This window comes from Anomaloglossus baeobatrachus, chromosome 7, assembly GCF_048569485.1.
Source record: "Anomaloglossus baeobatrachus isolate aAnoBae1 chromosome 7, aAnoBae1.hap1, whole genome shotgun sequence".
Classification (NCBI taxonomy): Eukaryota; Metazoa; Chordata; class Amphibia; order Anura; family Aromobatidae; genus Anomaloglossus; species Anomaloglossus baeobatrachus.
In genome coordinates, this window is record NC_134359.1 from 286077518 (window position 1) to 286092088 (window position 14571).

Below are 14571 nucleotides of genomic sequence, written 5' to 3' on the forward strand. Positions count from 1 at the left end.
GGTTTGGGTCTCCCATAGGAACGATAAAGAAATGATATATAATATTTTATTATTTATATAAAATATATATATATTATAAAATAATACATTAGTATTTTATAATATATTTTCTTAATTATAAAATTTATAAAATTAAAATATTTTATTATAAAAATATTATAAAATTATATATATATATATATATATATATATATATATATATATTATAAATAGTGAAAGGTAGTTGGAAAAATTAGCACAACCATCCAAATTATAAAAATAAGTCTTCCTCTTATTCTTGCATATTAATCTTCAAAAATGTTACTAAAACAGATATGGATCCATGCCTAAAGTCAAAGGCCTGACGCGTTTCAGGTAGGCTACGACTAAGGGCAACTAAGGTTGTGCTAATTTTTCCAACTACTTTATGCTGCACACAAACAGTGCTGGAATACTTGCACCTGTCCTACAATCTCATGGCTGGCAACCTTATGGACTAGTAAGCTCCCTTTCTGTAAAATATATATATAATAGTGACAGGAACCTAGCAATTTAGGATAAATGTAAGCACTATTGTATTATTGACCACAAGAATATAACTACTATAAGGGTTCAGTTCCACTTGCGTACAGCATTGGAGGCGATACGCCAATCATCCTCGCTGCGTGCGTCAGCAGAGGTTCATGCGACTATGATGCGATCGTGTCACAGGTGTGGACAAGATGGAGGGAGGACTTTCTCCCCATCGCCTCCGTTGTCTGTCTCTGCATATATTGCACTGCACTCAGATTACACGCGAGTGCAGTGCAATGTTTCACGCGCTCCCATAGACTTGCATGGGGGGTACGGGAGCAGAGACTCTCTGCCAAACGCAGCATGCTGCGATTCATTCCGCATGCCGCTGTGGCATGAGAAATAATCAGGCAGTGTCCTTCTGCGATTGAACACTGGTGCAAGCGCAGTCCGATGTTTTATCGGATTGTACTCACACATGAAACCAAATCCTAATCATGCCCCCTATGTACAAGAATATAACTACTATAATACTGCCCCCTATGTACAAGAATATAACTACTATAATACTGCCCCCTATGTACAAGAATATAACTACTATAATACTGCCTCCAATGTACAAGAATATAACTACTATAATACTGCCCCTATGTACAAGAATATAACTACTATAATACTGCTCCTATGTACAAGAATACAACTACTATAATACTGCCCCTAAGTACAAGAATATAACCACTATAATACTGCCCCCTATGTACAAGAATATAACTACTATAATACTGCCCCCTATGTACAAGAATATAACTACTATAATACTGCCTCCAATGTACAAGAATATAACTACTATAATACTGCCCCTATGTACAAGAATATAACTACTATAATACTGCTCCTATGTACAAGAATATAACTACTATAATACTGCCCCCTATGTACAAGAATATAACTACTATAATACTGCCCCCTATGTACAAGAATATAACTACTATAATACTGCCCCCTATGTACAAGAATATAACTACTATAATACTGCCCCCTATGTACAAGAATATAACTACTATAATACTGCCCCTATGTTCAAGAATATAACTACTATAATACTGCCTCCAATGTACAAGAATATAACTACTATAATACTGCCCCTATGTACAAGAATATAACTACTATAATACTGCTCCTATGTACAAGAATATAACTACTATAATACTGCCTCCAATGTACAAGAATATAACTACTATAATACTGCCCCTATGTACAAGAATATAACTACTATAATACTGCCCCCTATGTACAAGAATATAACTACTATAATACTGCCCCCTATGTACAAGAATATAACTACTATAATACTGCCCCCTATGTACAAGAATATAACTACTATAATACTGCCCCCTATGTACAAGAATATAACTACTATAATACTGCCCCTATGTTCAAGAATATAACTACTATAATACTGCCCCTATGTACAAGAATATAACTACTATAATACTGCCCCCTATGTACAAGAATATAACTGCTATAATACTGCCCCCTATGTACAATAATATAACATATATGGGTGTTAATGTATAGGAGTTTTCCCGGTGAATCACATGGGGGGGGGGGGGTGATGATAAATAACACTAGTGACAGTGAAGGAAAAATGCACCAATTTTTTTCTTTATTAGATATGAATTTTCTATTCAATTTTTTAGAATATTCTTTGCATTTAATTCTTTGGACAGAAAAATACAAAGGGGTTGGGGTCTGCAGGATCTCCCCTTATTTTCTATAAAGTAATTACAACAACCTGGAAAGCAGAGACTGTTTACATAGTGCATATTGTGGAAGGTACAGTGGGGGGCGCTGTGGGGTACACCAGGGCCCGGAAGCCTCTCATGCTACTTTCGCAGTGCAGGTGGAGCCTGTTTATTGCCGTTGTACGGTTGTGACGTAGCGCACACCTAGCAGAACCGCTCACCGCAGAGCATTTTGCTAAACTAAAGCAAAGGCATTCCCCCGCATCTTACCAACCGTGTAAACCTAAAGGTAAAGTATAATGGGTCCACATCTTCACCCCTCTATCTACTGGTCATGGAGAAATGTAGGGATCCGGGTACGCGGGTGACTAGGAGCCCCTCTGTGGAGTGGGACAATGCAGCGCAGTCATCGGCTTCCTATCTGCACCCTATAATCAGTATTGGTTACATTCAGAGTAAATGAGAAGATCGGGTGGGGGGCAGTGCCGGGGGTCGTAGCCTCACAGGATGCTGCACTTTCCTCTCTCCACCCACGGGTTATTCTTCATCAGCTCGGGGTTCAGGATTGGGTCATTGGGCACCTCCTCTTCTATCCACTTCAATAACCTAAAATAAAACGAGGGGGGAGACAAGTTACCAAAAGTCTCCAACCTTCATACTCTACAGACAGAAGCAGAGCTGCAGTGCAAAGAATGGGGAAGGCAAAGAACGGCAGCCCGAGCGTCTGATCAGATTGGAAGTAAATTATAGACTTCAAACCAAGTCATGATGGAGCTATGGCTCTACTCCTGGGTGACAGTGAAGCCATGTCTCTTCCTGATGACGACAGAGCTATGTTTATCCCCCCGATAATGGAGCTAGGTGATGGTAATATCTCGGCCCCTTTGGGGGCTATGTCTCTGCGCCCCCCCCCGGCTGATGATGAGGCCATATCTTTACCCCCGGGTGACGATGGAGCCATGTCCTGTACTTGATGTGATGGAGCTGTGGTTTTTTTTCCTCTTGATGCTGATTGAGGCAGATATTTCTGACCACAAGGTGGCGATGACCCAATGTAACATCGCCATCTAGTGGTCACAGATGCTATCACGCTGGCGTCCGCTCTACCCTTGTATACGGCTGTAGAGTATACACGCCAGGCCTGTATTTCCTATTCTCTGCACCATTATCACTCATCCTTCGCCGCTTACTGGCCATAAAATGTTAACCATTACATGGCCGGTGCTGGGACCGCCGCTCAGCCTGTAATGCGTGAGGCTGCGGCGGGGATTTCGCTCATTGACCTGTTCTTCGGCTTTTCATTAGTAACGAGCGGCCTTTTAATTACGGCTCTTTAAAGTCTAATTAGGAAATCTGCTCTACCAGGAAGGTGAAGTGAGATTTCACCCTGTAATATGGGGGTCACCAGCGACGTAGCCTACATCAGTACAAGGAGACTGGGGGCCACCTATGCCCAACTCCCCACAACAGGTGACCAGGGAATTAATTTCTTGTTTTGTTTTGTTTTTTTTTGAGGGGGCCCTGCACTTTTCACTCCATCCCCTCCCCCGTCCTGCAGTGTGGTACACTGTATAATCTCAGTCCTCTCCTTACATACTCTGCACTGCTGTGAAGATGTTCTGTACTCACTCAGGTATGGACTTGGAAGACATCTCCCTCTTGTAGGCCAGCTGGTACTTCAGGCTCTCCACCTCCTTCTTCATCTGGGGCGCGTCCCACTCATCCATGGTTGCCGATTGTCAGTGGAAGACCCCGCAGAGAATGCACTGTAACATCACACACAGATTATACCCCTGCGGCCCTCTCTAGCGCCCTCTATCCGCCCCCCGGGGGTAGGTCCGCTCTCACCTGCTGCCGGACACCAGACTCTGCACCGCGGTGATGTTGTGGCCTCTTATCTTCTGCTTTGCATCCACGACCGGGCACAAGTCAAATGAAGCTCCGGGAGGATTTGTATGAGATTTGAATGTTCCAGGAGGCGGCAGAGGAGGAGAGGACGGACGTCTGGAGAGGATGACGAGGGCGGCCCTACATGGCATTTAGGGCAGGTGCATCACTATGGCCCATGTGAGCGCCTGGGGGAAAGAAAGTGAAGAAGAGAGGATGAGAACAGACGTACAATGGTGCCGCCCTCTATACACAGGGCACTACAACCCCCAGCATGCCCATAATACAATTCTATCTTCCTCTGTATATAGAGCACTACAACCCCCAGCATGCCCGTAATACAATTCTATCCTCCCCTATACACAGAGCACTACAACACCCAGCATGCCCGTAATACAATTCTATCATCTTCTATACGTGGAACACTACAACCCCCAGCATGCCCATAATATAATTCTTTCATCCTCTATACACAGGGCACTACAACCCCCAGCATGCCCATAATATAATTCTATCATCCTCTATACAGAGCACTACAGCCCCCAGCATGCCCATAATACAATTCTATCTTCCTCTATACACAGAGCACTACAACCCCCAGCATGCCCATAATAAAATGCTATCATCCTCTATACACAGGGCACTACAACCCCCAGCATGCCCATAATACAATTCTATCATCTTCTATACGTGGAACACTACAACCCCCAGCATGCCCATAATATAATTCTATCATCCTCTATACACAGAGCACTACAACCCCCAGCATGCCCATAATATAATTCTATCCTCCTCTATACAGAGCACTACAACCCCCAGCATGCCCATAATATAATTCTATCCTCCTCTATACACAGATCACTACAACCCCCAGCATGCCCATAATATAATTCTATCCTCCTCTATACACAGATCACTACAACCCCCAGCATGCCCATAATATAATTCTATCATCCTCTATACACAGAGCACTACAACCCCCAGCATGCCCATAATATAATTCTATCCTCCTCTATACACAGGGCACTACAACCCCCAGCATGCCCATAATATAATTCTATCATCCTCTATACACAGGGCACTACAACCCCCAGCATGCCCATAATATAATTCTATCATCCTCTATACACAGGGCACTACAACCCCCAGCATGCCCATAATACAATTCTATCATCTTCTATACGTGGAACACTACAACCCCCAGCATGCCCATAATATAATTCTTTCATCCTCTATACACAGGGCACTACAACCCCCAGCATGCCCATAATACAATTCTATCATCCTCTATACAGAGCACTACAGCCCCCAGCATGCCCATAATATAATTCTATCATCCTCTATACACAGAGCACTACAACCCCCAGCATGCCCATAATATCATTCTATCATCCTCTATACACAGAGCACTACAGCCCCCAGCATGCTCATAATATAATTCTATCATCCTCTATACACAGAGCACTACAACCCCCAGCATGCCCATAATATAATTCTATCATCCTCTATACACAGAGCACTACAACCCCCAGCATGCCCATAATATCATTCTATCATCCTCTATACACAGAGCACTACAGCCCCCAGCATGCCCATAATATAATTCTATCATCCTCTATACACAGAGCACTACAGCCCCCAGCATGCCCATAATATAATTCTATCATCTTCTATACGAAGAGCACTACAACCCCCATAATATAATTTTATCATCTCTATACACAGAGCACTACAACCCCCAGCATGAGCATAATACAATTCTACCATCCTCTATAGATAGAATTCTATTATGGTGATGTTGGAGGTTGTAGTGCCTTTGTATAAAGGGTGATAGAATTGTATCGTGGTCATGCTGGGGGTTGTAGTGCTCTGTGTATAGAGGATGATAGAATTATATTATGGGCATGCTGGGGGTTGTAGTGCTCTGTGTATAGAGGATGATAGAATTGGTGATGTTGAGGGTAGTAGTACGCTATCATCCTCTATGCACAGAACATGACCACGATACTCTCCTTTTCTTAGGCCCAGAGCACTACAACCCCCAAAGTGACTATAGTACTGTCTATAGAGGACTACACCCCCCCCCCACATTACGTGACAGCAATACAAAACTATTATTACACAACTCAGTGTGACACTAGACACGGCCACAATACAATTCTATACACAGATAACTACAACTCCCAGCATAACAATATCAGTTCTATTATTGTGTACGGGATGCAATGATGAGGGTCGTAGTCTCCGGTGGTTTTCCTCACACCCGGTTCCCCACGCTGTGGATTAAACACAAATCTGAGACTCCAGGAACTAAATAACACAAAGCTGGAGCAGATGGAGGATGGGGGTTGTGTTCTGCCGATATTTTCACACAAACAGCGGATCAGGATTTTTTGTATTTTGGGAGGGGGGGGGGGGGATTAGTGTTTCCTGAGCGCAGATTTGGGGCCTGAACCACCGATGTGATCTCCTGGCCTCCATGTGGCTTGTGCCAATGTGCCCGAAACCGGACTACAACTCCCAGCATGTACCTGGTAGTAACACACTGAGCTGTGAGACTTAAATGACTGCCCACCCTCACCTATGTCTGTGGGTCGGTGAGTATAAGACCGTTCAGGGGTTGTGTGGGCCGTAGCCATGGAGACACATAGATCTGCAGAAGAGCTGTGTACACAAAACAGGATTTCTTTTTTCCATCAAGACTATGAGAAGTTCACTATAGGACTTGGATTATGTAGATCCAGATCTCCCGCTTCCCTTCCCGAGGATTTAGAGATGAGGGGGTTTCCAAAATGATCAATTCAAAATGTAGGGTAGGGCATTCAAGCCTTGCGCCCAAAAACTCGAGGTGACAGCCCAAATTAGTTAGACCCCCCCCAGTTTTCTGATTATTTGCACCCCTTTTCTTGGTTGAGAGGACTGTAGATTAGTATATTATATATCAGACACAGGGAAGTTGTGGCACGACACAACCAAAGACCTGAAAACCAGCCAGAGGGCCGGGAAACCAGCCAGAGGGTCTGACAAACCAACCAGAGGCCTGGAAATCAAACAAAAGCCTAGCAAACCAACCAAAGGCCTGGAAAACCAACCAAGGCCTGGAAAAAACAACCAAAGGCCTGGAAAACCAACCAAGGGCCTGGAAAACCAACCAAGGGCCTGGAAAACCAACCAAGGGCCTGGAAAACCAACCAAGGGCCTGGAAAACCAACCAAAGGCCTGGAAAACCAACCAAAGGCCTGGAAAACCAACCAAAGGCCTGGAAAACCAACCAAAGGCCTGGAAAACCAACCAAAGGCCTGGAAAACCAGCCAAAGGCCTGGAAAACCAACCAAGGGCCTGGAAAACCAACCAAAGGCCTGGAAAACCAACCAAAGGCCTGGAAAACCAACCAAAGGCCTGGAAAACCAACCAAGGGCCTGGAAAACCAACCAAGGGCCTGGAAAACCAACCAAGGGCCTGGAAAACCAACCAAAGGCCTGGAAAACAAACCAAAGGCCTGGAAAACCAACCAAGGGCCTGGAAAACCAACCAAGGGCCTGGAAAACCAACCAAGGGCCTCAGAAACTAACCAAGGGCCTCGCAAACTAACCAAGGGCCTCGCAAACCAACCAAGGGCCTGGAAAACCAACCAAGGGCCTGGAAAACCAACCAAAGACCTGGAAAACCAACCAAGGGCCTGGAAAACCAACCAAGGGCCTGGAAAACCAACCAAGGGCCTCGCAAACTAACCAAGGGCCTCGCAAACTAACCAAGGGCCTCACAAACCAACCAAGGGCCTGGAAACCAACCAAAAGCCTGGTAAACCAACCAAGGGCCTGGAAACAAACCAAGGACCTGGAAACCAACCAAGGACCTGGAAAACCATCCAAAGGGCTGTAATCCAACCAAAAGGCCTGGCAACCAATCAAAGAGCTGGTAGCCAGAGGCCTAGAAAGCAACCAACGGCCTGGAAACCAACCAAAAGCCTGGCAACCGCAGCCTACTGCTACAGGGCTTGTGAGTCAGGGGTGGCTGTGATCCCCCTACCCAGCCTCTTGATTTCAGGGTGAACACAATGGTGGAGGAAGGAGCCACCTGTCGTCTACCATTCAGACTGTGCATCGGCGCATCAAACGTGAGGATGGCACTACATTGTGCCTGCTTCTTGGAGCCTCAGTCCATCTGCTGCACATGGGAGATACGGGGCTAAAGTTTAGTAGTATTTATTTACTGTTATAGTCTTGACATTACTTGGAGGAAACTGTGGTCATAATACAGGTGTGTCAACGTGGGTTGGGGGTGTCATACTGTGTTCAGATCTGTAGGGAACATCATACTGTCATAGTGTATGGGGGTCTGTAGTTCCATCATACTATGTGGGGGTTATAGTGTATAGGGAGCTGTGGAGGACATTATATTGTGTAGATTGCTGTGGGGAGCCTCATAATCATAATGTGTGGAGGCCTGAGGGGCCCTCAAACTGTGTGAGAGGCTGTGGTTGCATTGCATTGTGTGGGGAGCCTCGTACTGTGTGGGGGGCTGTGGTTTCATCATGCTGTGTGGGGTCTACCATATCGTATGGGGGGTGGTAAAGGCAGTCAAACTGTTTGAAGAGCTATGTAGATCATTAAACCATTATACTGTGTGGAGGATCATAATGTATGGGGCGTGAGAGCCATTAAGCTGTGTAAGCAATCATACTGTGAGGAGCTGAGGTTCCATCATACTGTATGGGGTGTTGTGGAGCTCATTATACTGTATGGGAGCTGTTGGGGACCATCATACTGTATGGGGCACTGTGGGGGCCACCACACTGTGTGGAGGCCATTATACTGTATTGGGATCTGTGGGGGATCATCATACTGTATGGGGAGCTGTGGAGGCCATTATACTGTATGGGGAGCTGTGGGGGCCATCCTACTGTATGGGGAGCTGTGGGGGCCATCCTACTGTATGGGGAGCTGTGGGGGCCATCCTACTGTATGGGGAGCTGTGGGGGCCATCCTACTGTATGGGGAGCTGTGGGGGCCATCCTACTGTATGGGGAGCTGTGGGGGCCATCCTACTGTATGGGGAGCTGTGGGGGCCATCCTACTGTATGGGGAGCTGTGGGGGCCATCCTACTTTATGGGGAGCTGTGGGGGCCATCCTACTGTATGGGGAGCTGTGGGGGCCATCATACTGTATGGGGAGGTGTGGGTGCTGTGACGCCCTGGACCCCAGGGGTCACAGGTCACCACACCACACACCCCCCTTCCCTGGACAGGTCACACCAGTCAAACTTAAAACCCTTGTTGCCACCCTCCAGGGATGATGTCCACACCAGGTGGGGCGGAGCCAGGCGGTTGGCCCCGCCCACCGAGGAGAACATAGGCTGGAGGCGGGAAAAAAGATAGTGAGTCCAGTCGTGGTCAGGAGGGAGTGAGGAGTGAAAACTGTCTGGGTCTGGGTCTGAGCCCAGGCACTTCCAGCAAGGTCGGCAGACGATGGTGGCCGTCATGCGAAGGTCAGCGGAACCGTAGGACCGAGGTCAGGCGGTGGCCCGCCGGTACCGAACCGGGGAGCCGATTGGAGCCAAGCACCAGGCAGGGTACTCAGACCCCGACTAGGCTTAAAGCCAACCTAGTCAAATTCTCTTATTGCGGTCTGGACCTCAGGGGTTCATTCCCAACCAAGTCCCGATTGAAGGCAACAGCCCAACCAGTACGGATAAGCGCCACCGCCAAGGGCCAGAGATCCAAAGGACCAGCGTCTGCGGGCAAAGGGGCTCCTCCGGCACAAATACGTCGGGGAGCGGACTACCGGTGCCCAGGCATTGGAGTCAACATTCAAACACAGGTGCAGGGAAACGACAGCCACCATCAACCTGTCCAGGCAAACACTGCAGCGGGCTGCGGGCCCCGTCCATCCAGCCGTTTGGTTTACCAGAGACTCTGTCCATCTGTATCTGAGTGAGTACACCAGTGCCATCCGGCACCACGCTGCGCTGCATTGCGACCCTGCACCCCGCGAGCCCCATCCTATTGGAAAGCAATCAGCCACCGGGCACCGGGACCAACAGCCCCTACCCATGGAGGGGTCAACACCTAGCTGCTCCCCGCCATCGCTCCCGGGAACCCCGTCACCAGCAGCGGTGGTGCCCATCATCACCACGACCCGTGAGTGGCGTCATGAACTCTGTATAAATCCCCAATTCCTCCCCTTTTCACTCGTGGGCGAGGAGCGCTGCTCGAGCCCCGGGTCCGGCCCGCTCGAACCACCGAGGAGAAGGCACCGGATCCGAGCGCGATCTCCCCGAGCAGCCCCCGCAACGGGGAAACCGGCCCCCGCCCTCGACAGTGCCATCATACTGTATGGGGAGCTGTGGGGGGCCATCATACTGTATGGGGAGCTGTGGGGGGCCATCATACTGTATGGGGAGCTGTGGGGGGCCATCATACTGTATGGGGAGCTGTGGGGGGGGCCATCATACTGTATGGGGAGCTGTGGGGGGGCCATCATACTGTATGGGGAGCTGTGGAGGGGGCCATCATACTGTATGGGGAGCTGTGGGGGGCCATCATACTGTATGGGGAGCTGTGGGGGGCCATCATACTGTATGGGGAGCTGTGGGGGGGGGCATCATACTGTATGGGGAGCTGTGGGGGGGCCATCATACTGTATGGGGAGCTGTGGAGGGGGCCATCATACTGTATGGGGAGCTGTGGGGGGCCATCATACTGTATGGGGAGCTGTGGAGGGCCCATCATACTGTATGGGGAGCTGTGGGGGGGCCATCATACTGTATGGGGAGCTGTGGGGGGGCCATCATACTGTATGGGGAGCTGTGGGGGGGCCATCATACTGTATGGGGAGCTGTGGGGGGGCCATCATACTGTATGGGGAGCTGTGGGGGGGGCCATCATACTGTATGGGGAGCTGTGGGGGGCCATCATACTGTATGGGGAGCTGTGGGGGGCCATCATACTGTATGGGGAGCTGTGGGGGGGCCATCATACTGTATGGGGAGCTGTGGGGGGCCATCATACTGTATGGGGAGCTGTGGGGGGCCATCATATTGTGTGGGGAGCTGTGGGGGGGCCATCATACTGTATGGGGAGCTGTGGGGGGGCCATCATACTGTATGGGGAGTTGTGGGGGGGCCATCATACTGTATGGGGAGCTGTGGGGGGCCATCATACTGTATGGGGAGCTGTGGGGGGCCATCATACTGTATGGGGAGCTGTGGGGGGGGCCATCATACTGTATGGGGAGCTGTGGGGGGCCATCATACTGTATGGGGAGCTGTGGGGGGGCCATCATACTGTATGGGGAGCTGTGGGGGGCCATCATACTGTATGGGGAGCTGTGGGGGGCCATCATATTGTGTGAGGAGCTGTTCACCTAGGTACAGGGTCTAAATAATAGGAGCAGTATGACTGACTTTGCAAAAAACAGTAAACTATCATTTGGGTTTGTGTTACCATAAACCCCCCGGTAACGTATTAACTGTATTAACACCAGACTTAACATATTAAGAGATAAATATTAAGAAATAAAACTTAAAATATGAAATATTAATAATTAAGCAGAGTACATTTCAGCCTATTGGTTCGGCCTCCACGTCTCAGTCTCCCGCCCCCTGCGTCCTCTTTTTCCCCACTTACCTGTGAGAAATGCTATGAAGATCAGACCGTCCAATGGATCAAACCAGAGAAGGGAGAAACCAGGATAAATGTACAGACCGGGGGGGGGGGGGGGGTGTTCAGCAGTGAACATCTGATAAAGTTATCTATATGCCTGCAGCCACCACTAGAGGGCACTCTTTGCATAGTGCTTTACCAATGAGGTCAATGGAAACTGTAGTGAGCTCCCTCTAGTGGTGACTGCAAATACAAGGGATTTGAAGCTTTCAGAAAAATGCATATAAGCTGTACTGGTCCTATAAGTCACATGGATGGGCCCTCTATGTTATTGGGCGCTATTTAATGAGTTGCTCTGGATGAGTGACGCTGGGGGGGGCTTCAATATAACAGGGAGTAAAACCTGACACCCGTTCGAAATTAATGACATATGTGAGTTATGGCGCAGTCATCCAGAAGGGGTCTGCGAGTCTCTTTGTTGAGATGTTGTCTAGAAGCCCGCCCGGAGGGGTCTGCGCAGTGATTTATAGTCCGGGGGTCTCGTCTACGCTGCATTGATGGGACAGAGAGGACAACTGAGCGCATCGCTCCGGCCTCTTCTGTTTAATGACCGCATCCAGCCGCTAATGCATCACATTAACCCAATGCAAATTCTGCTGAAAGCCTCCATCTGCTCCCCGCCGCCGCCGTCCCCTCCCCTGGTGCCGGCCATGTATTTGTATACTGGATGTAGACATTGTCCCTGCACTGTTCTTACAAACCCACAGATCCCAGTATTGACACAGGGAGCACAAGCCATGTGCTATTAACCCCGTCACTACCAGACTTAAAGGGATGGTCCGAAACGTTAATTTTTTTTTTTTCATTAAGTTGACGCAAGGGCCTGAAATGCGTTAAAGGGAACCTGTCAGCAAAAATTTTGCTCTAAACCTAAATGTTTCCCCCTCTGCAGCTCCTGGGCTGCATTCTAGAAAGGTTCCTATAGTTTTTGTGCCCCCTTTTAAACCAAATTAAATACTTTATAAAGTTGTACCTTTTGGTATTCAATTCTTGTAAATTATCCATGGGGGCGGGCTGTCTGGTGTCCGTTACTGTCCCTCCTGCCGATTTACGCCGTCCCCCCAACGCTCCATTTCATACATCAGGACGCCGCCCAGTGCGCCCGAGATTCCGCGCATGTGCCGTGCGACTGTGTGCACAGTGACCGCTGGTGACGTGTTGCGCAGACACAAGGTTATGGGCGGCGCTGTGATTGCATCAGCAAGTGCCCGCCCATAATCTCGTGGCCGCGCTTTCCCCTCTGCCTCCAGCGTTCTGCGCAAGCGCTGTCCAAATGACCCGACGTCACTTCGTTCCCATCTTACCCTGCAGCAGGAAATAGATGGGAGGAGCGGAGCAGGACACCACCGGTTACGAGAGGTGACGTCGGGTCATCTGGCCAGCGCTTGCGCAGAGCGCTGGAGGCAGAGGGGAAAGGGCGGGCACGAGATTATGGGTGGGCACTTGCTGATGCAATCACAGCGCCGCCCATAACCTCGTGCCTGCGCAACACGTCACCAGCGGTCACTGTGCACACAATCGCACGGCGCATGCGCAGGACCTCGGGCGCACAGGGCGGCGTCCTGATGTATGAAATGGAGCGTTGGGAGATGGCGTAAATCGGCACGAGGGACAGTAACGGACACCAGAGAGCCCGCCCCCATGGATAATTTACAAGATTTGCATACCAAAAGGTACAACTTTATAAAGTATTTAATTTGGTTTAAAAGGGGGCACAAAAACTATAGGAACCTGCTAGAATGCAGCCCAGGAGCTGCAGAGGGGGGCACTTTTAGGTTTAAAGCTAAATTTCTGCTGACAGGTTCCCTTTAAACCATGAGCAATAATTACCGATTATAACCCTACAGTGATGACGTTACGTCCATTGTTCCGGCCAATTGTCGGCCTCACGTGCAATGCAAAGTCACTACAAAGGCTAGAGATGATGGACCAGACATAAAAAAAAAAAAATTCTGGACAACCCCTTTAATAGCACTTGCTTTAATTGTGACTGATGTTGTCTACACCAGATACAATTGTAACACACTCTCAGCTGTGGGAGGCATTACTGGCTGTAAAAAAGGTTTCCATTTACTGACAGCAAGCAGAGTTGTTGCAAACAGCAAGTATACAATCGTGAGCCATGGGTCAGGATGACAAAAAGGTTTCCATTTACTGACAGCAAGCAGACATGTTGCAAACAGCAAGTATACAATCGTGAGCCATGAGTCAGGATGACAATGAGAGAAAAAAAAATGACGATGTGCGCAAAGAATGGCGACAGTTTCCATTATGGCGCCTCTTGACAAGTGGGCAGGGCTTAGTGGGAGAGGTGTGGTCAATCAATGGCGATAAATTTGCATAAATGATTGACGTAGAGATCCCAAAATGCGCCCGGCTCGTTAACGACGAACGTGACTTATTAGTTTGGCGCATTTTACTCCCAGCGAGTATGAAATTTAAATTTCCCCTAAAGTCAATTAGAAAATTGCAGAACTTTTCATTATAAGTGGATTAAACCTCGATCCTATAAATCTTTAATGCAAAAAAAAAAATCCTCTCCGCCTAGAAACGATTCGTCAGGGACTTTCATAGACGATGGTTTTCCACTCGGGGACTTGAGTGGAGATTAGTGAGCCGGAGCCGTCATTGTGCAGGATGATCACCTAATGGCACCAACAACATGGCCTGAGGGCGGTAGCCGGCTCCGGGAGATGCAGGGCTTACCGGAGGAGGGGAGGGGGGAGATGGAGCTGCAGTGATCAGATACTCTTACCTATAATAAAGATTTGGTTCCTCCAATA

At 48.4% G+C, this 14571-nt stretch overlaps 1 protein-coding gene across 1 annotated transcript in view; it reads right to left on the bottom strand.

The window, feature by feature from the left end:
• Window positions 1-2135: 2135 nt before the first annotated feature.
• GNG13 (G protein subunit gamma 13) overlaps window positions 2136-14571 on the bottom strand; it is a 15704-nt gene continuing 3268 nt past the window's right edge. The window contains exons 2-4 of the mRNA XM_075319456.1: window positions 4086-4312; window positions 3867-4003; window positions 2136-2843 (exon numbers count right to left, since the gene is read on the bottom strand). Of these exons, the coding sequence (XP_075175571.1) occupies window positions 2738-2843; window positions 3867-3964 (204 nt within the window). The 5' untranslated portion in view covers window positions 3965-4003; window positions 4086-4312 and the 3' untranslated portion in view covers window positions 2136-2737. The remainder of the gene's footprint in view (window positions 2844-3866; window positions 4004-4085; window positions 4313-14571) is intronic.